Consider the following 25077-nt stretch of genomic DNA (forward strand, 5'->3'; position numbering starts at 1 on the left):
GTTTTCTACTTAGAATTCCAGGTTTTCTCTGGTGGTGAACAAATACTAGGTGTACCAGTTAATAATGCGGATTTTTTTCAATAGATGGAGTTACACATATGATGATATATATGCGATTTGATATGTATGCTATTTTGTTGTGTTGACAGCAAGCTTCAAAACTTCATGTCAAATCCGTTGAAGGTGTTAACATCATAGATATGTTTACACTTAAAAATGTCAAATTTCATGCCAAAAAAAGAGCATTTGCGGGAATTTTTAATTCATTACTTTATTTTGAAGAAAATGTTATCATATACTTCGGGAAGTTTATGGTGAACATGCTCCATCTCAAGATACTTGTGAATGCTGGATTAAATGCTTTAAAAGTGATTATTTCTATGTGAAAGACAAAGAACGTCCAGGCCAACTGCAAAAGTTTAAAGACCAAAAATTACAAGCATTATTGGATGAAGATACACATCAAACTCAAAAACAACTTGTGGAAATATTAAACATTGCTCAGTAATTTCTGATCACTTTCAAGCAATGGGAAAGATTTTAAAGGAAGGAAAATGGGTGCATATCAACTGAATGAAAGACAAATGGAAAACCTAAAAGTCATCAGTAAAATGTTGCTTCCATGGCATGAAAGAAAGTCTTTTTTGCATCAAATTGTGACTGGCAATGAAAAGTGGATTTATTTTGAGAATCCCAAATGCACAAAATCATGGGTTGATCCAGGTCAACTATCAATATCAACTGCAAGGCCAAATCACTTTGAAAAGAAAACAGTGCTCTGCATTTGGTGGAATCAGGAAGGTGTGGTGGATTATGAGCTCCTAAAGCCATGTGAAACCGTTAATACTGACAACAAATAATCAATTTGAACACGCTTTGGTCGTGAAAGGAACAGAATATGCCAGAAGACATGGCAAAGTAATTTTGCTTCATGATGACACACCATCACACACTTCAAAACCAGTTAAAGACATGTTAAAAGATCTTGCCTGGGAAGTATTAACCCACCCGCTGTATTCACCAGAACTTGCTCCTTCAAGATTATTTGTTCCAATCGATGGCACACACACTTTCTAAGCAGCACTTCAAAACGTACAAATTGGGTCTCTGAATGGTTTGCCTCAAAACAAGAAAACTTCTATTGGGACGGCATCCACAAATTACCTGAAAGATGGGTGCACTTGTAGCTAGCGATGGACATTACTTTGAATAAAGCACTTTTGATGTTTCTCTTGAAATTATCGTGTTTTCTTTGATTAGAAAATCCGCATTATTAACTGGTACACCTAGTAGTTCTCCACACCTGGCTTCTCCAAAGTGACCAGGAGAAATTCAGTGAAAGTAGCTTCCCTCCTTTCAGCTGTCTTTCAGAGCACTCCTCACCTCCCTGTGGGTTTGCCTCTCTGATCTCTACATACTGATTTCCCTTCTCCAGGCACAAAATTCAAAAAGTTTCTTAAAGAGCAAGACAATTTAACATAAATGGTAGGCTGTACTTGCCACTAAAAGGAGGGATTTCCTTGTTCCCAAAGTTGTATCTCTGAGTCAATGTAGCAAGAACCAGACAGGCCTGAATGGGCTCATTGTGTTTTCACCATCAAGTCTCCAATTACAAAATTTCAAGACTCCCAGATAATCCACTTAAGCTGGGTATAAACTCATGGGTCTCAGATCTACTACTTATTAAATATACGATCAAACATGCTTAGGTCTCAAGAACTATTCCTGCCATCTCTCCCTCCTTCTCTCCCTTTTTACGGACCTTTGTTGTTCCATCAGGAAAATGAACTATAATAGAAATGGAAAGAGAAGGAATTTAATACATTACAATTTAAATATTGGATAATAACACCACTAACCTCAAATGTTTATTTCTAAAACTTGTTTTAGATTTTAATATCCTTCCATTTCTCCCAACTATCTTCTCATTAAGCAGCATTCTGGAGAATATGAAAAGGATGCATTTCACACGTGTACAATGTTAGTTTATAAATTTATTTCATATACATTATCTTACATGATCCTCACAAAAATGCTTTAAGGTATTCTGAGCAGAAACTGTTATTCTAATTTTATGAGTGAGAAAACAATTTCCCAGGAAGATTACAGGTGCCGAGGCTGAGACTGGACAAAGGGCTGAAACTCTTAGCTCTGCTCCAGGGGCTCTGTGGTGGGACAGGCTGCCACTGCAAACAGGCAGATGAGACAGGGCTAACACATCTGTCTGTGAGTAACAGCTGGGGAAGGCTACCTCTGTCTTATTCAGCCAATAAGTTGTGAGTTTTAATAAGTTATAAAAAATGTAAAATAATAATTATAAGTATTAACAGTGCATTTCACCTACAGAACACATAGTATTTATAATCTTTCTCAACACACTGAGTAATGAAGGTAAAATTTTATTTAAAAGTGCATGTCCTTTGTTTTATGTATGTATGAAATGTATAGAGGTTCCAGGTTAGAGCTTAGGAGAAATGGGCACCATGGCATACTGCTAGTGGAATACAAATTGGCAAGGCTTTTCTGGGGGTAATTTGTCAATGAATATCAAAAAGCCTTAAAATGCACATGGCCTCTCTGTTATTCCATTTCTAATTTATTCTAAGGAAAAAATTACGAATGTATGTAAAAATATATCTGCAAAAATATGTTAACTATGGTGTTAAAAGACCAAATTAATAAATGGATTGGTTAAACAAGAACACATGAAAGAATAAAATATAGTTCTTAAAACTGATCTGGGACAATGCCTAAGGTATATTAAGTTTAAAAAAAATCTGTAAATAATTTATACAATAGAAACATATTTTAAGATACATACATGTATGTGTATACATATATATGCATGTAGGTATGTGTGACTGAAGTATACAAAAATATTAGTAGTGATTGTACAATATATAATCAGTGATATTTCAGATTAATTTAACTGTATATTTTTTCACTTTTATATTTCAAAATCTGCATAAATGACTACATTTCTACAACAGAGTAAGTTAAATATTTTACATAGGTATATAAATATGTACACGCTATATATTTATATATTCGGTATATTATATATTACATATATATTCAGTATAATTACTATATATATATATATATATATATATATATATATATATACACACACACACACACACACACACACACACACACTATACTAGAGGCCTGATGCATAGATTTGTGCACTGGTAGGGTCCCTCGGCCTGGCCTGCAGGGATCGGGCCGAAACTGGCTCTCAGACATCTCTGAGAGGGGTCCTGGATTGCAAGAGGGAGGTTCTTGGGTGACGCACCCCAGAATCAGGCTCCCTCCTCTCTGGTTCTGGGTGCATCACTCTAGAACCACAGCTGCCAAGTCACCACAGCCCAGCAGCTCCTGCTTTGAATGTTTCCCCCGGTGGTCAGTGCATGTCTAGCTACTGGCCGGTCAGCTGGTCGCTTAGGCTTTTATATGTACACTTGTGACCCAGTGCATTAAATTCACGCACATCTTAAGGGGATTAATTAGAGGAAATAATTTAATATTGCTATTTGCCCTTTCTCTATAATAGAACTGTCAGAAATGAAAGAAAATTAGTAAAATGTACCGTATTTTCCTTTTATAGTTAAAACATAGGTTTAGGCCTATATTCGCTGTATAAGACTACCCCCCACTTCCGAGGCAACACCAGTTCTTTTTTTTAATAGACCGCCTCTCTGACTCTGGCCAATCCAAGCAGGCTTTTTATGCATGCAAATTATACATGTTCTGTACCCGAAGCTACACTGTGTTCTAGTAAAAAGCCTGCTAGGGTGGTGGTATAGTGCCATCCTAGATTTCCAAGTGAGGTGCTTTCTATCCGTCCTCTTTTCTCTGTTCCCTCTGCTGAGACCTGAGTTCATACCACTGAAAAAGCCCGGTTGACTTTTTTTCGTTTCAAAAGTCATCTTATACGCTGGAAAATATGGTATATGAAAACCTTCCTCCTTTCAGAGTCTGGTGCACACCACGGGACCCAGAGTCAAGTCCCTGCCCATCCACATGCACCTCAAAATCGCATGAGACCCAGACCTGGCCCCAGCCCCATTGGGCCAGATCCAGACCAGGCCAGTCCCACCCTTGTCAAGCCCTGCCAGGCAGGGGCCATAGCCTCAGGTCCCCTGGCCCAGCGCCAGGAGGGGGGACATGGCCTGAGGTTCCCCAGCCCAGACCGTGGTGGGGGACGTATCTTGAGGTCCTTCATTAAGCTCCTCCAGGTGGGGGACGCAGCCTGAGATCCCCTGTCAAGCCCCGCTGGGTGGGGGGCATGGCCTGAGGTCCCCCGTCAAGCCCCACAGGGGTGGGAGAGGAGGTAGCCTCCAGTCCCTGCTGGTTGCTCGTTAAGGCTTCTTATGGGAACTTGGCCTCAGCTGTGGGTGCAGCCATCTCTGTGATGGATGAGGGTCAATTAGCATATCCTCTTTATTAGATAGGATAGATAAAATGCATATTGCACATATGTATATTTAACTTGTTTAATAACCATGGAAAACAGAGGATGAAATTGAAATTTACATATATCAGAGAACCTAGAGCCATTATGCATACACATGGAAATACATTTTTAAAAATAAAGCAATATGAAGAAGGCACAGCACATAAGAGGAGTCAGGAGAGAGAACAATAGCAACTTAATTAGACAAAGCACCTAGTATAAGAAAATAAACTGGAATTGAGCAGTACATTTTAATAGCTACAGTTTCTCACTTCTAATTAACAGAAAGTCTTAAAATGCCAACAGCTACTGAAAGTCAAGTGCTTAAGCAGTGTTTGCAGGAGAGTGGACCTAGGTTCACAGGAAGTGTGGGGGAACCAGTTACTTCCGCCTGAGGCTGCAGCGCCATTGAGGAGTCTTAGGAGAAACCACAGCAGAACACACACTGCCTTTGTAGGAACTGACACACACCTACCTGCAGGGCAAGTTCTGCTCGTCATGCCTCGGAGAAGATATGGGAACAAAGGACCCGGAAATGGGAAAATTGTGAAAAGGCAATTATAAGGAGAGAAATTAGGAACCACTGATCTTCAAAGACTAAAGCCGAACAGAAAAATGTCTTCCAAAGTTTACAGGCAGAATGAAAATAAGCGCTAACTAATATGGCTGAAGTTGAAATAAGGCAGAGCCAAGGAAAAGATGTCTTGATGGAACAGGAAAACATATGAGATGCATCATCCCACTACATTTAGAATGAAATCCAAAGGCCTTTACAAGTTCCGAGGGCCGCTCAGACCTCCCCCTTCCTGTCCCCACCCTGGTCTCCTCCCCAGACCCAGCCACACGGTCTCCCTCCTGCTCCTCTCACAAGCCCACGCCTTCCTACTGCCTCGGCCTGATTGCTCTTCTCCTAACTCCCTACCTGGCCAGCGCTGGTTTGAGATCTCAGGGTCAGAGTCACCTCTAACGGGACCTTCCCTAACTGCCCCACCCAGGACCACCTGCTCCTGGATCAACCACTTGATTTCATTTTCCCACAATGCTTTGCACCATATGAGGTGGCCACATCCACTTACATCGATTGTGTGTCTCCCCAAGTAAGAAAGAAAAGATTTAAAAAGTTACACATCTTGCAGGCTTTCCCTGACTCTCGAGGCGAGGTCAGATCACTGTATTTTGCTATACTTTTCTACCTCATCTTTTGCAACCCAAATTTTAGTTGTAATTTTTTTTTAATAATATTTGCTTTTCCTCAAGAAGTTCTACGGGGTAAAAGCCACTGTGTGCTCCCCACCACTTCCTCTTAGGTGAAACGCGCTGAGGTTGAGCCGAGAGCTTGAAAAATGCAACGAGGAGCATGCAAACATGTAATGAGTCTGAGGAATGATGCTTCACCTCAGGCTGTCACATTACTCTGTCGAGGGGCTCAGCAGCCCCAAAGAGACGACAGGGTGAAGGAAGGTGCTAGGGCCGGGGACGCCCCAGGACCGGGGACAGTGCGACACCAGGACCCCGGAGCCGTTCTCTGGCCTCGGCTGGCACTCACCATCGTCTCAGGAGCTCAGCACGGAGAAACAGGTAACACTGCCCCAGGAAGACACCGGCTCTGACACGGACGCCCGGTTACCCTGGCAACAGAGCCCCGCCCCTGCAGGACGTTGCGTAGAGGCCGCGGTCCCTCTCCCTCATCCCTATTGGCTGGGAGTAACCAAAGCTCCGCCCACCCAGTTGACTTTCGCAGCCCTGGACGCCTTGGCCCGGGGCGACGGAACACCGCCTAGGTCTTTCCAGCGTCATCACTTCCGTTTCGTTGACAGCCGACCCGGAAGTTCAAGCCAGTATCCAGCTAGGGTCCAAATATTCTCTCGTTTATTTTAAAATAAGCATCTGTCCAAGTTTTCACTCCCTGAAGCCTACACCGTCTGGTCTGTGTTGCTTGAGTTTAAACGCAAGACAGAGCATGTTTACCTGTGTGTTTGGAAACATCTTCCGGAAACGAAACCCTGAGTAATCGGTCGGAAGTGATAGGAGGGAGGGGAAGTCGCTGACGCCGAGGCCGGGCGGGCGGCTGGGAATGGAAGGGAACTGACTGACTGCGGAGAAGTTGCCCCGGGATTTCGCGCCGAGCCCCCTGCCCCGGAAAGCCCGCCGGGGAGGAGTGAGGATCCCAGAGGTACGTCCAGGCGCGGGCGCTGGGGCCGAGGGGACGGTGACAGGGACAGGGTCTGGGCTGGAGTGTGGGTGTCCGCGCCTTTGGGTTTAAGGTAAGGTGACCAGACATCCCGCTTTTGGCGGGACAGTCCCGATTTTCAACAATTTGTCCCGCGTCCCGCGGCGTTTTAAAAAAGTCCCGATTTTCGGGACTTTTTTAAAACGTCGCGGGACAAATTGTTAGAAATCGGGACTGTCCCGCCAAAAGCAGGAAGGCTGGTCACCTTAGTCTAAGGCTGGAGCGGTGGGAACTTCGGGGAGACGGCCCGGGACGGCGGAGGTTGGGAGGCGTGTCGCCTCCTTACCGGCCGCCGGTTACCCACTCCCTCCACACACCCCGCTGCGGTGCTCGTCCCTCACTCAGCATCTTCCCAGCGCGGTTGGAGGGCTCCTGGCGCCATCGCCGGCGCTTTGGAACCCGTTTTCGGGGTGACTGCCGAGGAGGGGAGTCCCGGAGACCCGGTGCCGAGCCAGGGCGAGTACCCAGAGTGATCGTTTTTTGTGGTGAAACCAGTTGCTCTCGCCTTGCAGGTCACCACATATTGTTAATATTGCATTCGTACCGCCTTCCTTCTCATGTTCTGCAGTGACTCAGTCGATGCTAAGGCCACGCATACATTTCTGAAAGTACGTGCTCTGCCATTTTAATCTTATTTCTGAGAAAGTGCAAATTGAGCTATCATGGATATTTTTATTGTTTGTTAAACATCTGAATAGAAGCTCCTCTCTGATATTCAAAATGAACAAATTAGTGCCAATGTCTGCTGGCACTGATTATTTTAAATTTCCAGTTGTTATATCAATGATGCAAGAGCCTCTGCAATAGCTAATGTGCTATTTCTGAACTAAAATTCAGGACAAACATCCAGTAATTTAGAGTATACTGGTGAGGACAATGACATGTAAATACCACCCCTGATTTTTGTGAGTGTGAGAGAGATATTTGGTAGCTTTATCAATATCACCTATTAAAAAAAGAATATAAGGGGTACTCCCTTTTTAAATGCATGTTACTAAATACAGAAGTAGAATATAATTATATTTCAGGGTAAATGTGTTGATACAGTATTGCTTTAACTCTTTCATTTTACACATTTTTAGGTTATTCAATAGAAGTCTTGGGGTGCATTTTCATTGATTAAAAATGACTACCCTTGGGAGTTTAGAAACTAAAGGTAAGTCTTTTTAAATTTTTTTTTATCTTCTCTGTATCGTTCCAGTTTTAGTATATGTGCTGCCGAAGTGAGCACAGTAAGTCTTCTTTTGATGATAATTGTTTTTATTTTTATTTTTTAAACATATTTTATTGATTTTTCACAGAGAGGAAGAGAAAGGGATAGAGAGTTAGAAACATCGATGAGAGAGAATCATCGGTCAGCTGCCTCCTGCACACCCCCAACTGGGGATGTGCCCGCAACCAATGTACATGCCCTTGACCGGAATCGAACCCGGGACCTTTCAGTCCGCAGGCTGACGCTCTATCCACTGAGCCAAACCGGTTTCAGCTGATAATTGTTTTTAAAATATGACATTTATGATGATAGGGCAAATGAATGTTTGAGCCAGCGGGGTAAATCTCATAGAGGCCTGGGGAATCATCTGTGGCTCGGACTATAGCTGAATTTTTCACTAATGATTGAGTGTAGAGGGGGTAAATGAAGCAGTTTTAGGATGAGTTAGTTACTGGCTGTTAACATAAAATCTTCTAGGATTTCTGTGTTAACGTCAGTGAACTTCAGGAAGCACCAATTCATCTTTTCTGTGCCAAGCACGTTTCCGTAGCTGAGGAGACAAAGACTAGGAGGCAGCCCCAGCCTGGACAGCTCCCAGCTCTCTAGTCCGCACGGGTTCAGGGATTTGCCCCAGGTCACACAGTATGTGGCAGGAGGGCCTGGAGTTCCCATATTTTAACTCAGCGTCTGGGTCTTTCCTATCGCACCATTATGCTGACTTAGGGCGTCTGTTTTCATAGATTTTCACCTTTATGAGAAAAGGAGAAATGTTTAATAACAAACTACAAAATCATCTTCTTTTTGCCTCAGTGTTCTAGAGCAGGGTTGAAAATTAGGGCCCTTGGGCCTCCTGAGAACATTTGCAATCAGTTTGGTAATAGGGAGCACTGAATCCCACTTAAGCTAAGTGTTATCCCAAATAAAAAAGAATTCTGTTCTTGTCATTATCAGACCTATATTTAAAAAAAAAACAAAAACAAAAAAACCCCACAAACTTTATTCCATTATTAGTTTGAATTTCATGTATAAATTTTGGGGATTTTTTTCTTTTATAAGTACCTACGTAGTATGCTCAGTTTTGTCTCATGGTCCAAACAGCTTACAATATTTATTATCTGGTCCTTTACAGGAAAAGTTTGCTAACCCGAACATTTGTTCTTTCCTGCCTTTCAGCATCCTTGGCGAAGACAATAGGAATGAGCCAGAAACATTAGATATGTCTTAATCTTTGATAAACGGTCACAGGTGGAAATACTGTTGGTGCACAACTGAATTATGTCGTCAGTTCCCTTCAAAGAGTGGAGAAGGACAGGGTTCATGCTTTGCCTTACCTAAGCATTGCTCATAATTATGGAGCTGGTACCACACATCATGGTCCTCCCACTGAGGAGAAGGTCATTGCTCATGAATGTGTCCTGGATTGTGCCAGTGCGTGTGTAATAAAGGTTTCTATGTGTGTCATGAGAAAAATAGAATTATGAAAGGTGAGCTACCGGGTGAGGAAATGTGAAGCCCTGACCCCCTTTGCCTGCTGTGCGTTCCTGCGGGCTTGCAGCGTAGCCATTACAGAAAGGAGCTGCCACGTGGTACATAGTATACCTTAGCACTCCTAACCCTGAGTAAGTAGGACACTTTAATGCAGCTAAGAGTAAACTGTGGTTGAACCAAGTTGTTTGAATTTGATTGGAACTTGAACATAATTTGTTTAAAAGGAGATTTCTTTTAAGCTTCAGCAGGCCTGAGTATAAAACTTTAGTTTCTTTTATATATATATATTATTGATTTCAGAGAGGAAGGGAGATAGAAACATCAATGATGAGAGAGGATCATTGACCGGCTGCCTCCTGTACACCCTTCACTGGGGTTCGAGCCCGCAACCTAGGCATGTGCTCCGACCAGAATCAAACTGTGACCTCCTGGTTCAAAGGTCAGTGCTCAACCACTGAGCCACGCCAGCCAGGCTAATTTCTTTTTCTTTTTAAATATATTTTTATTGATCTCAGAGAGGAAGGGAGAAGAAGAGATAGAAACATCAATGATGAGAGAGAATCATTGATTGGCTACCTTCTATATGCCCCTACTAGGGATCATGCCCACAGCCTGGGCTTGTGCTCTTGGCCCGTTATGGAACCTGGGACCCTTCAGTCCCCAGGCCTATGCTCTATCCACTGAACCAAACCAGCTAGAACTAATTTCTTTACCTTTTTTTTTTTATAATATATTTTATTGATTTTTTACAGAGAGGAAGAGAGAGGGATAGAGAGTTTGAAACATTGATGAGAGAGAATCATCGATCAGTTGCCTCTTACTGGGGATGTGCCTACAACCAAGGTACATGCCCTTGACCGGAATTGAACCCGGGACCCTTTAGTCTGCAGGCTGACGCTCTATCCACTGAGCCAAATTGGTTTTGGCACTAGTTTCTTTAAAAAAAAAAAAAATGTAGTTAATTCATGATTCTACATTACTTCTTAAATGCCAGGTGTGCCAGTGATAATTTGTATTAGCCAGAATCCTTAGGAAGAAGGGTTGAACTGAGATTTGAAGGGTGGGTAGGAACTAACTGCAGGAGAAAGGGTGTTAGAAAGAATATTCCAAGCAGAGAAATGTCTGGAGAGGAAGGCAGCCTTTGAGACCTGCTGGTATTGAGACCCCCTCCAGAAAGCAAGTCAGGCTGGAATACAGAGTCTGGGGGGTCAGTGGCAGAAGTGGGCCCCTCAGATAGGCAGGGCCAGGTCTCGGCAAGCTGGGCAGGCCGTGCTAAGGATCTTGTTTGTTCTGAGAGGGATGGAGGCCATTCCAGGGTTTGGTACAGATCGGTTCTGCATGATTTGGAAAGCTCGCTATGCCTGTCATAAATCCTGTGGGCTCCATGGTCTGCCAGGTAGTGGCATTAGCAGACTAAGTTCGGGTTGATGAGGCAGTAGTTGTGGTTTGCGGATGGCCTCCTGGGCCAGTTAATAGCTTACTCTGGAGTCAGATTTGGATTCAAATCCCAGTCTGACATAGATGATTTGGACAAGCTGTGCAACTTTTCAAAGCCCCCTTTTCTGTCTACAAATGTGTATGTTGTGCTTATGAGACAGGTGTAAAAGTTAAATGTACTCATCTGAAGGACGTAGAGAACCCTTCGCACACAGTAAGTTGAATGAAGGTTAATTAATACTATTTGTGGGCTCTGCCTTCCACTTCTCCAGTATGTGCTGGACTTGTCAAATGGCAGGGATCTCAGGTGTAGCTCAAAGGGCTGCTATGTGTGAGCTCAGAGCTCCGTGTAGATGTCACCTCAGTACCTCCTAAAGGTCTGCAACACTTCCTGTTCTAGCACACCCTCCATTCTTCCTCAGCGCTAAACCCCTTCTGCCTTGAGTCAGTAAACCGGTGATTCTCAGCCTTCCTAATGCCTCGACCCTTTAATACAGTTCCTCATGCTGTGGTGACCCCCAACCATAGAATTATTTTTATTGCTACTTCATAACTGTAATTTTGCTACTGTTTGAGAACTGCCAGCAGGGTTTTACATTACCATATTTACATTATTCATAACAGTAGCAAAATTACAGTTAAGAAGTAGCAACGAAAATAATTTTATGGTTGGGGTCACCACATGAGGAGCTGTACTAACGGGTTGCAGCATTAGGAAGGCTGAGAACCACTGCAGAAAAGGGAGCCCTTTCCTGGAGAAAGGTGGCTGACTCCTTTCTTATCCTCCTCACTGGCGGTAAGACAACGGGTGGAAGAAGCAGAGCTGTTGGTTGCTGACTGGAGCAATGGCAGTGTGCTGGTGAGCAGAGATGCCTTCTTGCTTACATGAGGGAAGATAATTTATTTCAGTTGAGCAGATTAGTTTGGTAAACATGTGCAGCAGTGCACTAAGCGATATGGAAGAAAGGGATGGGTGCTACTATTTATTGAATTCCTGCTATTTACTTGTGTGCTGGACACTTTATACCTGAACTTGAACTTGGGAAAATGGAAGAGGCAGCATATGCAGTGGGAAAGGCCCCATTCTTTGTGAACAGACTGCTTAGAATTCACTTCTGCCTCTTCACTTCCTTCTGTGTGGTGTGACAGTGGGCAAGTTGCTGGACCTCCTTGTGCCTCATTTTCCTCGTGTGTAAAATAGAACTAATCATCCTACTCAAAGGGTTATGTAAGGAGTACAAGAGTTCTGTGTAAAGTATTTAGAATAGTATTTGGCACATGGTAAGTCTTTTGTAAGTGTTGGTTACCTGTTACTTAATATTTTCTCATTTAAAATTCAGATTTAATACTACCTGGATGTAAATATTATTAAATTAATTCCATGGAAGTTAAAACTGAAGCTGAGATCATTGTAGAATTTTGTCCAGATTGTAATAGTGGAAGAAATTCAAACCAGATCTGGGTGATCCCCAAAGTCCTATCATTCCTCTGGCACCATGTTCCTTCCACTTGTATGGGCATACTGTCTGCTCTTAATGTGCTTATCAGACTTACTGGGAAAGAGAAAATAGCATGTACCAAACCCTTAAAATGATAATGTTGGTTCATGATTAAGCTTCAAACTGAATGTTTGAGACAGTAAGTGCCATGGACATTCTTCAGAGAGTGGGCCGGAACAATAGGGAAGATTTAATGTGAAGCATGTAGTTGAAGCTGACTTCTTAGGGATAACCGAGAACCACAGTGAGGACCAAATCAGCCACTTAAGAGAATAAGACAGCAGGAACAGCGATTAGAGGCCCGGGAGAGAGAGCATTGAATAGTTCAGTTGGGTAGTTTGTGGAAGCATTGTTTGTCAAGAGTTCAAACAACAAATTATTTTGAAGTAGATGCTTTCAAATATGCATATATATATATATATATATATGTGCATATTTTTTTAGCTGACATTATTGATTATCTACGGTGTGGCAGGCTCTTGATCTGTGTTCTTGCTCACCACAACCCTGTAGCACAACTGTCATTGTCTTCGTTTGCAGAGTAGGGCACTGAGATTCATGGAGGGTTAACCGATTTTCCTAAGGTCATACTAGGAAGTAGAAGTCAGAACCAAACACCCTGATTCCAGATCTGCATTTCCTACCGAGAGAGAGGCCAGTTACTTAAGGGAAGCTTGAACCGTAGGGCATAGTTCATCTTTCTTTGACACACGATTGTTTTGAAAATCACTTTCAGTCTGAATATTTCCATTCTGTAAGCGCCATTGATTCTGATGTAGGGTGAGACGTGTCTTGGCACTTTCCTGGTACTTCTTTTCAGTAAGTAGTTTGTTTTTTGCTCCCTCTTTCAGTCACCCTGACTTCAACCCCAATCAGAGGAGCAGGAGATGGAATGGAAACGGAGGAGCCGCCTAAGGCTGTTGAAGTCACCTCTGCAGTCCAGCCTGTGAAGCCCCACGTCCTTCCGAGTCCACGAAGGAAAGCGGTCGCCCCAGAGAACCCGGGAGTCCTGCAGCTGGGCAAGATCCTCACCGAGAAAGCGGTGGAAGTCGAGGCTGTAAGAATATTGGTTCCCAAAGCTGCTATCACCCACGTTGTCCCCAACAAGAATGCCAAGGGTAAACCTCTCACACGTCAGAAAGGGGAGCTCTCTGGTCAGTCCGAGGGAGCGGCCGAGCCCCGGAAGGAGCTCGCAGAGGTGAAGAGCAGCCTGGAGAAGCTCAGGAACTCAGAAAGGAGGCTGCTGCAGGACCGAGAGGGCCTTTCCAACCAGCTCCGTGTGCAGACGGAGGTAAGGACCGTCCCGGCTGCAGTGGTGCTTGCCACACCTGCCCTGAGCCTGCGCGTTAGAAACTCCATTCCTCCTGGGAACGCAGGTGCCACTCACCACAGCCCGTCACCTCTCTAGATGCTTCCTCTCACATTTCACATTCTCAGGGCCTCCATGGAACTAGTGTATGTCAGGAACTTACACTCTGACCCACGTTGGAGAGGGAAGAGTGAGGAATACCTAAAGTTATAAAGGAGGTTACAGTTGTAAACTTCCAGACCAAAGACTGGCCAACTCAGGCTTTGAAACTGACTCGTTAGTAAATCCTGTTTTAAGGATCCATGAATTCCAAGTATTTTTACCTACATATACATAGTGCTTGGAATAAAGAGAATGGTGGGATAAGTATTGGTCTCATCATTGTAAATGGAAACCATCTATAAAGTTTGTGTTTCTTTAATCTTTTCATCTTAGTCAACATTGCCTTAGCCTCCACTTTTCCCCTCTTAGTCTTTGTGACACAGGCTAGTGGTTCTCACCCAAATATATTTTAATATATTTTCTACAACTAATTTCTAATTATAAAAGTATTTGTAAACAATTTGAAAAATACAGAAAACAATGAAAATAGTGCCACCTTAGATGTTAATGTTTTCCTGGGTCACAGAACATTCTATTACAAATAGTGCCACCTTATTGTTAACGTCTTCTTATGTCACAGAATATTCCATTACAAATAGCCACAGTTCTTGAGTGTCTGCATCATAAACCAATACCTGTGATTGGACATTTATATTTTGACTCCTGTGTTTTCAGTATTAAAGGATGTGCTTGTAGAGAATCTTGAGTTTCTTCCTTTATTTATAAAATTCTTAAAAGGAAAAATCATAAGATACAAAGAAATTATTTTTTTAATATATTGATTTTTTTTTTTTTTTTTTTTTACAGAGAGGATGGGAGAGGGATAGAGAGAAACATCGATGAGAGAGAAACATCTATCAGCTGCCTCCTGCACACCCCCTACTGGGGATGTGCCCACAACCAAGGTATATGCCCTTGACCAGAATCGAACCTGGGACCCTTCAGTCTGCAGGCCAATGCTCTATCCACTGAGCCAAACCAGTTAGAGCAGAAATTATTTTTTAGACGTTAGATAAGATTAAAAACACACACACATAAAGCATTCTCTGTCCACTGGCCTTTGTGGCTCCATCCGGGAACCAAGCGGTTCAGGCTCTATCCCCAGTAGGGAGCCCACAGGAGGCAGCCGATTGTTGATATTTCTCGATTGATGTTTCTGTCTCTACCCCTCTCCCTTCCTTGCTCTAAAAAATAAATCTAAAAATATATATTTTTTAAATTCTGTCATTTTTTAACAAAAGTCACTTTAGTTTTTTATCTTTTCCCCTTTAAGTATTGCTTGGGAGCAGCTTGTTATTTTTATGACAACAACTTGTGCTCTTATTATAAGAGGCTCAGTTTATAGCCGCCTGGGCTATAAAGACAGAAGTAGGTTTGGTTAATATGAGTATATCATGACACCTAGATATTTACTGTCACTTTTTGATCTTTAATAATGGAGGTTCACATTACACACAACAGTTCCTCTTTTGTTCATTCGGTACAGTGTAGTCACTGACACGCCCTGAGCATGTTCCATTGTTATGTGCTCTTCCAGGTCAATCGCGAATTAAAAAAGCTGCTGGTGGCTTCTGTTGGTGACGATCTTCAGTATCACTTTGAACGTCTAGCCCGTGAGAAAAATCAGCTTATTTTGGAAAATGAAGCCCTAGGTCAGAACACAGCTCAGCTTGCCGAGCAGTTAGAACGGATGTCAATACAGTGTGACGTGTGGCGAAGCAAATTCCTCGCGAGCAGGTATGTTCTGCTTTAAATAGTTTCCATTTTCTAGTTCAGATCTATTAGCCTTTTGACCCATCACACAAGAAAGTCACTGTAGAGCACATGTGTCAAACACAAGGCCCGCGGGCCAAATCCGTCCCGCCAGGCCTTGCAATGTGGCCCGCACCGCGCTGTCATCACTGCACTCCGCTGCGTTTCCATCACAATGACAGTTTATGACTGTTCAGTAAACCATTCGGCCCGCGATTTAGGCTGGATTTTAGATTTTGGCCCCTTCTCTGATTGAGTTCGACACCCCTACTGTAGAGTGACAAACTCTGACCAGGTTGTTCATTATTACGGAAGATGTGGACTCTCACTCGTAAGGATGGAAGCACGGACTCCCCACGGGGAGAAGAGACAGAAGGATGCTCCCTCATTCCAGAATTCTAGGTTACTACTCTATAGTAGGAATCACTCCCACTACAATACTTAATACCAAAACAAAATTGTCAATTCAGACATCGAGTAAATATTAAAACCACAATAAAAAAAACTAAATTATTCTCTGGAGAACTCATGTCTGCCACTCTGTAACATAGTATTTTGTGTCCTTCGTGCTTGTTCTCATAGCAGTTAATATATAACATAGCGTCCCAGCCTTTTTCACTCTTTCCACAAACAGAGAAGGATGGCATAGGCGTGCATAGTGGATGAGGCTGCGCTCCAGCAGGCCCATGGACACACTGATAGGTGGGAAGCTGTAAGAAATTATGATGCTTTATTTACTAGAGGCGTGGTGCATGGCAGGCCAGGCCAAGGGGATTTGGACAAAACCAGCATTCCACCATCTCCCGAGGGGTCCCGAGTGTGAGAGGGTACTCTGCTGTCACTACGCAGCTCCTGTGTTGATCGTATGCCCCCTGGTGGTCAGATCACGTCATAGACTGGCCAGTTGGCTGGTGAGTCGCCTAGGCTTTTATATAGATCCCCTCCTCCTTCCAACTTTGTGTTACTGGAGAATGGGGTCTATAGGTTATCCAACTGTGAATTCCCCATGCTTAGCCAGTGTTTCACACACAATGCTTACTACTAATAACTGTTGATTCACATCTAGTCATTTGTGATATCTCACAAAGCCCCAGAGGTTCCCAGGCTGTACTGTAAGAACCACGATTGTGATGAATAAATTTTCAAGAAAATGTTTCTTCATGTCTTAATTCCTGTGCTACTTTCTAGTAATTGACTACTCTCTTAAAGTCCTTACTTGGTTTTCTAATCTGACTATGTTAAATATTCTTTGTAAGTTTTTTAAAATGACAGTGTAGTTTGCTGTTTGGAGAAATAAATGTACTGCTTATTATCTTAGGATGAAAGTTAATTCTCCTTAAACAGTTTAGGAGACAACAGATTATTACATTATGTAACTTTTTTAACATTCTGATCAAAACTGACAATAATGTTCAAAGAGCAATAGAGATATTTTATTTTAGTGATATTTTAGTGATATTTTGGTTGACTTAATCATTCATTGTGAACATTTTTATTTTATTTTAAGGACTTTAGTTGTTGCTATGATTTGAGACTTTAATTTTAGTTTTAAGATTTCCCGCTGATTAAACATACTTAAAATTTGTTTCAGTCCCATCGGTAGGGAACTGATTAAATAAACTTTGGTACATTCAATCAGAAGAAAACATTAAGCTTTACTTTTAAAAAGGGGGATGAGATAGTTCTATATGTGCTAATACTAAAACTCACCAAGATAAACTAGTAGGTGAAAAAAGAAAAGTATAGAAAAGTTAATACTAAATAATGCTTTTTGTAAGTGAAAAATATATTTATTGTTAACCCATAGTTTTATGTTGAATATACATAGATTTTTTTCTGGAAAAATATATAAGGAACTGTACTGGTTACATGTAAAAGAAGGATGCGACCTGGACAGGAGAGAAGGCTTTGTTTTCTGTGTGGAAGCCTTTTTACATTATTTTAATATTCTTCTGAGGGCAAAGAGGTAATTGAATGGCAGGAAAATAATGCGTTTTTGTTTTCCTCTAAGCTGTTTTATATTTAAAATATTTTATTAATGTTTTTTCCAAAATTTGGTAAGATTGAGGAACATTCCAAAAGTCACTATGTATAAGGAAAGCCCATTTCCTTTGTCATTTTGTAAATATTTCAATTGAATCCCTTCAGTGAATTCTCAGCTTGCAAACATTTTAAATGCTTCTTAGTGGAGATTGAAACACTGAGAAGTAGTATATCTATGTTGAGTATTCTTTGTAAGCTTTTGAAAATGACAGTCGCCAAGGTCATAATTTAACTTCTTTGCACTGTGTTGTTGTCGGAGAATTTTTAGGTAAGATTTTCATCTTTTTCAGGGTTATGGCGGATGAGCTGACCAATTCCAGGGCAGTTCTGCAGCGTCAGCACCGGGACGCGCAGGGTGCGCTCCAGGACCTGCTGAGCGAGCGGGAGCAGCTGCGCCAGGGAATGAAAGCCACCCACACGTATGGCCCTTTTACAGCCGGACTCTTCTCCACTCCTGCAGTTCCCAGCATGTGAAAGCTCTATGCCAATAAGTCCAACAGCTTAAATGAAATGGACAAACTCCTTAAAATGCACAAACTACCTAAGAGTATCAAGAACAGATAACCTGAATAGCATAACCTATTAAGACAGTTATATTTGTAATTAAAAACCTTCCAGTCAATGAAAGTCCAGGCCTAGAGGGATTCACTGGTGAATACTAGCAAACATGTAAGGAAGAAATAAAGCCAAATTTACACAAACTCTTCTAGGAAATAGAGAAGTAGGGAACAATTTCCAACTCATTATATGAAGCCAATATTATCTTGATACCAAACCAGACAGAGACATTGCAAGAAAACTACAGACCAGTAGTTCTCATTGCATAGATGCAAAAATCCTTCACAGGATTTTAATGAATCAAATCTAACCATATACAGTCATGTGCTGCATAAAGATGTTTTGGTCAGTGATGGACCTACGGTGGTCCCATAAGACTATAATGGAGCTGAAAAGTCCCTACCACCTGGTGACGTGGCAGCTATCCTAAGGTGGCTGCATGCTTGCTGGTAAAAACCAACCGAGCGCACTGCCGACCATGTGGAAGCCTAACACATACAGTATGTACAGTCCACAAACCTGGTGGTCATACTATCTATTACTGGTCTATGGATTTCTATACTATTTATCACTACGTTAGACTGCACTCTTCCATGTTCTCCCGGCAGCAGCCTCATCCATCCAGTATCTCTGCATTGCATCGATTTCTCTTGCGCTTGCTTAATCTCATGTGGTACAGCAAGCATGTCAAATTTACGGCATACAGCCTGCTGGCCACAAGTCTGACATGCTTGTGTACAGTAACTTGCTGCACGAGTTTGTAGCGCTGGAGCCATAGGCTGTACCAGACAGCGCTGGTGTGCAGTGGGCTGTACTGTCCAGGGGTGTGTAGTGCACTCTGTGATGTTCACACAATGATGAAACTGTCTAACGATGCATTTCTCAGAAGATATCCTGTCATTTAGTGGAGCTGACTCTATAAAAAGGTTTACACATCATGTTCAAGTTAGTGTTAGCCCAGGAATTGTAGGTAGTATGTTATTCAAAAATTAATTAATGCCGAAACCGGCATTAGTGGATAGAGCGTCAGCCTGCGGACTGAAAGGTCCCGGGTTCGATTCCGGTCAAGGGCATGTACATTGGTTGCGGGCACATCCCCAGTAGGGGGTGTGCAAGAGGCAGCTGATTGATGATTCTCTCTCATCGATGTTTCTAACTCTCTATCCCTTTCTCTTCCTCTCTGTGAAAAATCAATAAAATATATTTTAAAAAAAATTAATGCAATTCACCAAAAGGAAATACCATATGAATAGATGCACAAATCAAATCAGTAGTTCTGTACAACTGAATGATATACTAGTGTATTTTACCTATTATAGGATAAGAGGACAAAAAAGTGCTGCTTAGTGATTTCCAGATAATAATAAAGTGATTTCCAGATAATATAGTAAATTGCTTTTTGTAATCTAACTTCTTTTCCCAGACTTCCTGATTTATTGAACTCTGAAAGATAGATATGGGAGAAAGCTATAACTTCAGAAATAAGCATTCATCGAACATTCCTGATTTTTCCATTTGTCTTACTAATGTTCAGTGTTCATGCGTGTTCTCTGCAGTTTGCTGGAGGAGCTGCTGGTCTCCCTGCAGTGGGGAAGAGAGCAGACTTACTATCCTAGCGCCCAGCCGCACAGCACAGCGGAACTAGCGTTAACCAATCACAAGTTGGCAAAAGCGGTAAATGCTCATCTTCTGGGAAATGTTGGAACTAACAGTCAAAAGAAGAGTCCACCAGCAGTTGAATTCTGCAGCACCCCAGCGGAGAAAATGGCTGAAACGGTAAAGTATTCCTTGCATGATCTGTGGAACTTCTAACGCTGACTGCTCGCTGAAGGGTGGCCTGTTCTAATGGCAAGTGCTTGGCACTGAGTTCAGGAACATGGGACTTCAACATGAGCTCATGCACATGAGCTTGTGATCTTGGAGAAAATCATTTCCTCCTCTGAACTTTAATTTTCTTGAATATCATTATTTCCTTGAATACATTATAGAGAAAAATGTAATTGTTTTGAAAGAGGGCCTATTTTTTTTAGCCTTTTCTCGAATTCATTTTGATATGAAAACTAGCAAGTAGTAGAACTTTTCATTTAGTAATCATGAGTAGATAATAGGTTACTTCTGATTTAAGAGATTATTTGTTAATTCTCACATATAGACCAGTCCTATGTCAGTTCAGCTGTCTGTCTTCTTTGCTTCTATACCCATCAAACTCATCAGCAGGTGAGCAGTTCCTCACATACAGAAGCAAAAGGGGGCAGAGAGGAAAAGTACTTCAAGGTCCCACTTGATATCTAGGCGCCTGCCTGCATGGCAGCCAGCTTTCCATACGTCCCTCCTGCTGGGAAAGGCGTCCCCTTCTCGCTAAGGCTCCCCTCCAGGCTCAGCAGGCTCCCCCAACACTCACCCCTACTCTCCACTGCTCTTTCTTTTTTTGGCTTAAGAACGTCCCAAGTGCCTCCCATCTGAAATGAAACATCCTCCCTCCACTCCAAGTTCTCTGCAGACAGCCTTCCCGTCACAGTCAAGAATCTTGGACAAGATGACTTGTTTCTCATGTCCCGTCCACCTCAGTGCCCGCCTTCACTTACCTAGTAGACTTCTCGCTCCACTGTCCTCCAGGTCCTTACCAAGGTCATGAGAGTTGAATGACTCTTGTCCTATGTACTACATCTCCCAAACTGTAAGCTTTTTAAGAGCAGGGGCTATGTCTGATGTGTCCTCAAGGTCTGGTATAATCCTTTGCACACAGTAGGTACTCAGTTATTTACTAAATGAATCAGTGGCTAAACTAAACCCATCATATCTATTGGGTCGGCAACTAAGTAATTGCGGATTTTTTAAACAATTTTTTCATGGAACTAAATAACTTTATTCTGTAATGTATTGCCCATTTTGATCAATGACCTTTTGCCATCTTTCAGGCAGCATCATAATCCCACGTTCAAAAAACTTCTGGTTTTTATTAGCAAAAAACTGAATCAGGTACGATTTGACATCATCATCATTATTGAAATTTTTACCATTCAAGGAGTTTTGTAAAGATCGAAACAAAAAGTAATCAGATGGTGCAAGGTCAGGACTATATGGTGGATGTGGCAAAACATCCCAACCAAGCTCCATTAATTTTTGCCGAGTGACCAAAGATGTGTGTGGCCTTGCATTGTCATGATGGAATACAACACCTTTTCGATTTGTCAATTCGGGCCGCTTTTCTTCAACTGCATTGTTTAATTTCGTTAGTTGTTCAATGTAGACATCAGAATTGATCGTTCGGTTGGGTGTTAAGAGTTCAAAGTAGACAATTCCTTTGTAATCCCACCAAACTGATAACAAAACCTTCTTTTGATGAATATCAGCTTTTGATGTTGTTTGAGTTGGTTCACCTGGCCTGCTCCACGATCTTTTCCGCTTGATATTGTTGTAAACAACCCATTTTTCATCGCCAGTTATCAGTCGTTTTAAAAATGGATCATTTTCATTACGTTTCTTTAGCAAATCGCAGCTGCTAATGCGTTGCATTAACTGTGATTCTTTCAGTTCGTGAGGAACCCATGTATCGAGTTTTTGAACATAGCCAAGTTGTTTTAAGTGATTTTCAATGCATGTATATGATTCATGAAGCTTCTCTGCAATCTCACGTGTTGTACTGTGACAGTCCGAATTGATTATTGCTTTGATTAGGGCGTCATCAACTTCAACTGGACGACCAGAGCATTTTTCATCTTTGAGTGAAAAATCACCAGAACGAAATTTGGCAAACCAATTTTGACACTGCCGTTCTTTTAAGGCTTCGTCACCATAAACAGCACATAACTTTTTATGAGCTTGCGATGCGTTTTTCCCTTTGCGGAAATAAAAAAGCAAAATATGACGAAAATGTCCCTTTTGATTTTCCATTTTTCAACGAACGCCAAACGAAAACTACAAAACGGATCAAAAAACTTTTTTTAATGATTAACAGCTGAATAGCCAACTATCAAATAACAAAATGTGTTTTACATTTGTACTATGTCTGCAAACCTAAAAATTCAACTGAAGCCATATGTGTGAAGCCCGCAATTACTTCGTTGCCGACCCAATACCTTTCTTTTCTCCTCCATTCTCTTCGTTGGGAAGTGGTGTCCCTTGCTCTGCAGCTGCTGCCCACAGCATTTGCTAGGCCTGACGGCTCCTCCTTGCTTGCAGCTCTCTTCCCCTGGCTTATGGAACCAGTGCTTTTCCAATTCCTGTCCAATGGCACTGCCTCCCTCTTTGCCACCAATCCGTCCTCATCATACGACGACAGGTGGGAGGAGATGAACACGAGAAACAGGAACTATAGGCAGCATTATTACGTTACCCTTACTGGAGGAGTTTTTCAACGCCAGAGCTCCTCCTGCTGTGGCAATGGAATAGGAAAGTCAAAGCAGAAGAATAAGGGAGCACGGTGTAAGAGAAATGAAAAGCCATTGATTTTTATAAGTAAGTGATCAGAATCTGTGAAATAGGATTTCAGTAGAAAAATGGGGGTAGAATCCTGATTCCAAGCAGTTCCATGAAAGACTAAAGGAAGAAGATAGGGGTACTTTTGGTTTAGGGTGAAAATGGACATAACTTAAGGTAGAATTGATATAACCTTATTTTCTTCTATGTTTTCATCAGGATCCATAAGAGAACGTCAGTTTCTTCATTTTTAAAAAATATGTAAGCTAGGTAGTGTAATAACTAGACATCATTGTTAAATGTAGTGCTTTTTAAGAAAAGTAATAAGTTCCCTCATCAAATTCCTTATTCAGTTATTATTTTTATGATGGTTACATATTAATGAAATGGAGCTACATAGGTAGTTATACCTCAGTGAACCCCAGGGTTTACAGTCCCTGCTGCGTATTTCTGACATCACCTCTTATCTTCCTTAGGTGCTACACATTTTGGACCCCGCTACCAGTACAGAAAGCTCACCTGATAATCCGTTTTCTGAGTCTTCACCAACCACCTTACTTGCCACCAAGAAAAATATTGGGCGATTTCATCCCTACACCAGATATGAAAACATCACCTTCAACTGCTGCAGCCACTGCCAGGGAGAGCTTATTGCCCTCTAATGTGGCATCGGGCTTGCTGCAGGCCCGAGCCTGCCACCAGGAGTCATTCTTATTTGGAGCGGGGTTCCTAGAATGCTGGAAGTAATCTCACTTTCTACTTAAATGGTGTTTCATGTACGAGACTCCAGGTTACCCTTTTTTTACTAAATGTCTCAGGGTCAGAACAGACAAAGCAGTGCAAATACATAGAGTGGAGAACGCTTCCCAGGTATACACGATGCTTCTCCTAATGGGCTTTAAAAGGAAAAATGATATACCTTCTTTTAGGCCCCAAATCATTATCTCGCTATATATTTTATATGAGTAGATTTAATTTTGGTAATCACAATCAACGACTGGCAGACTATAGCCATGGGCCTTAGGCAGCCACACCACCGTCACTGCTGTCTGCGGGGGCTCTTGTAGTAACACAGAGAGCTCCACGGAGGAGACAGGCTGCAAAGCCTAAAATATGTCCTCTTCGTCCCCTTACTGACCATACTCTAAATAATCAGCAGAGGGATGGGGAGGAAGTGTTTTTCCCCTTTTCGGTGAATTTAGGGGGCCGGGCGCTACAAAGGAAGCTTAGGAAATACAGTAGGTTGAAGGGATAAATCTTTTAAAAAGAAATGCTGTATATTAGGAAAATTAGGAATTGACAGCTACATTAACAAGAGCTTCAGCAAAATGTGTTCTGTTTTTGTGCAGAGGATTCCATATTTTGAGTGGATGCCACTTGATATATATATATATATATATATAGAGAGAGAGAGAGAGAGAGAGAGAGAGGGGGGGAGGAGAGAAATAGGTTCTATTTGCTCAATTTGGCAAAGCAACAACATATCCAATTTGGGATATTTATAAAATAAGGTGGGGTAAGTAGGATTTTTCTAGGATATGGTACAAACTCAAACATGTAACCCATCAATTAATTTACATTATATAATATCCGTTATTGTTTATGATGGATAATCACAAAACACCCTTTTATAGGCATTTAAAACTATCCATAAAATGTTTATACCAAATTATATTAATTAGTTACAGAAGTGCCTGTCAATAGAGAAGCCTTCAAGAAACAAATCTGGTCAGAGTACATTGTATTTTAATGTCAACCTAGTGATTTTTTTGGTCTGATTCATCCGAGTTATATTTATAATTTCATGTGGCAATAAAGTTCTCTATCTTCTTTATTCAATATTGTCTTTTTTCCTCTCAGAATGATGTATTTCATTTCAAGTCTTCATCTAACTGATTCTTCAGCCTTCCCTTTAGTTTTAGTATAAAACTTAGAGGAAAACATAGAGGAAAAGCTTCATGACATTGGATTTGGCAATGATTTCTTAGATACGATACCAGAAGCACAGGCAACAAATAGAAAAAGATAAATTGAACTTCATCAAAATAAAAACTATTGTACATCAAAGGACACTACCAATAGAATAAAAAGGCACCCCACACAATGGGTGAAAATATTTGCAAATTATATATCTAATCCAGTACCCAGAATAAGTAAAGAATTACAACTCAAAAGTAACCCAGTTTAAAAAATGGGCAAAGGACATGAATAGAAATTTCTCCCCACAAAAATAAAAATACTAATGGCCTATAAGCACATCAAAAGATGCTCAATATCACTGATCATTGGAAATGTAAATTGAGTACTTCATACCCATTAGGATGGCTATTATCAGAAAAGCAAAATAACAATGCAAGAATGTGAAAAAATTGGAACTCTTGTGCATTGCTGGTGGGAATACAAAAGGGTACAAACACTATTGAAAACAGTATGGCACTTCCTCAAACACTAAGCCTAACACTGCTAGCCTCATGGACAAAACAAGACTATTAGGGTTGTTACCAACATTATACCAAGTTATTTACATAAAGCACTTACAATACCAGACACATTATAAACTAAAGCTGG

The 25077-nt window shown here is 41.6% G+C and overlaps 2 protein-coding genes and 1 long non-coding RNA gene across 5 annotated transcripts in view; 1 reads left to right on the forward strand and 2 right to left on the reverse strand.

The window, feature by feature from the left end:
- The window catches only part of NME7 (NME/NM23 family member 7), a 98699-nt gene extending 92565 nt beyond the window's left edge, over positions 1-6134 (reverse strand). For both annotated transcript variants that reach the window (XM_045582952.1, XM_036443051.2), the window contains exon 1: positions 6006-6134. In XM_045582952.1, coding sequence (XP_045438908.1) covers positions 6006-6008 — 3 coding nt within the window. In that variant the 5' untranslated portion in view covers positions 6009-6134. The remainder of the gene's footprint in view (positions 1-6005) is intronic.
- Positions 6135-6270: 136 nt separating this feature from the next.
- On the forward strand, positions 6271-23898 carry BLZF1 (basic leucine zipper nuclear factor 1). Of its 2 annotated transcripts, XM_045582951.1 has the most exons (8): positions 6271-6632; positions 7202-7297; positions 7772-7845; positions 13178-13617; positions 15275-15474; positions 17823-17951; positions 19647-19866; positions 22986-23898. In XM_045582951.1, the coding sequence occupies exons 3-8, from the start codon at positions 7815-7817 to the stop codon at positions 23169-23171; spliced, it is 1206 nt and encodes a 401-aa protein (XP_045438907.1). In that variant the 5' UTR covers positions 6271-6632; positions 7202-7297; positions 7772-7814; the 3' UTR covers positions 23172-23898. The 2 variants fall into 2 exon arrangements, with proteins under 2 accessions (XP_045438907.1, XP_036298943.1); XM_036443050.2 differs by lacking the exon at positions 7202-7297 and having other exon boundaries at positions 6272-6632.
- On the reverse strand, positions 18103-18841 carry LOC123652528. The gene is made up of 2 exons (XR_006741903.1): positions 18409-18841; positions 18103-18370 (listed from the first exon to the last, which is right to left on the reverse strand). It is a non-coding gene; the product is annotated as an uncharacterized LOC123652528 (long non-coding RNA).
- Positions 23899-25077: the final 1179 nt, after the last annotated feature.

Source organism: Pipistrellus kuhlii, unplaced genomic scaffold (assembly GCF_014108245.1).
Source record: "Pipistrellus kuhlii isolate mPipKuh1 unplaced genomic scaffold, mPipKuh1.p scaffold_m20_p_18, whole genome shotgun sequence".
NCBI lineage: Eukaryota > Metazoa > Chordata > Mammalia > Chiroptera > Vespertilionidae > Pipistrellus > Pipistrellus kuhlii.

Bases quoted from the DNA above. Each gene is read 5' to 3' on its own strand.
- BLZF1 (XM_045582951.1), top strand. From the start codon at position 7,815: ATGACTACCCTTGGGAGTTTAGAAACTAAAG. The intron at 13,618-15,274 runs GTAAGGACCGTC...GTGCTCTTCCAG, and splicing joins AGCTCCGTGTGCAGACGGAG to GTCAATCGCGAATTAAAAAA. The intron at 19,867-22,985 runs GTAAAGTATTCC...TATCTTCCTTAG, and splicing joins CGGAGAAAATGGCTGAAACG to GTGCTACACATTTTGGACCC.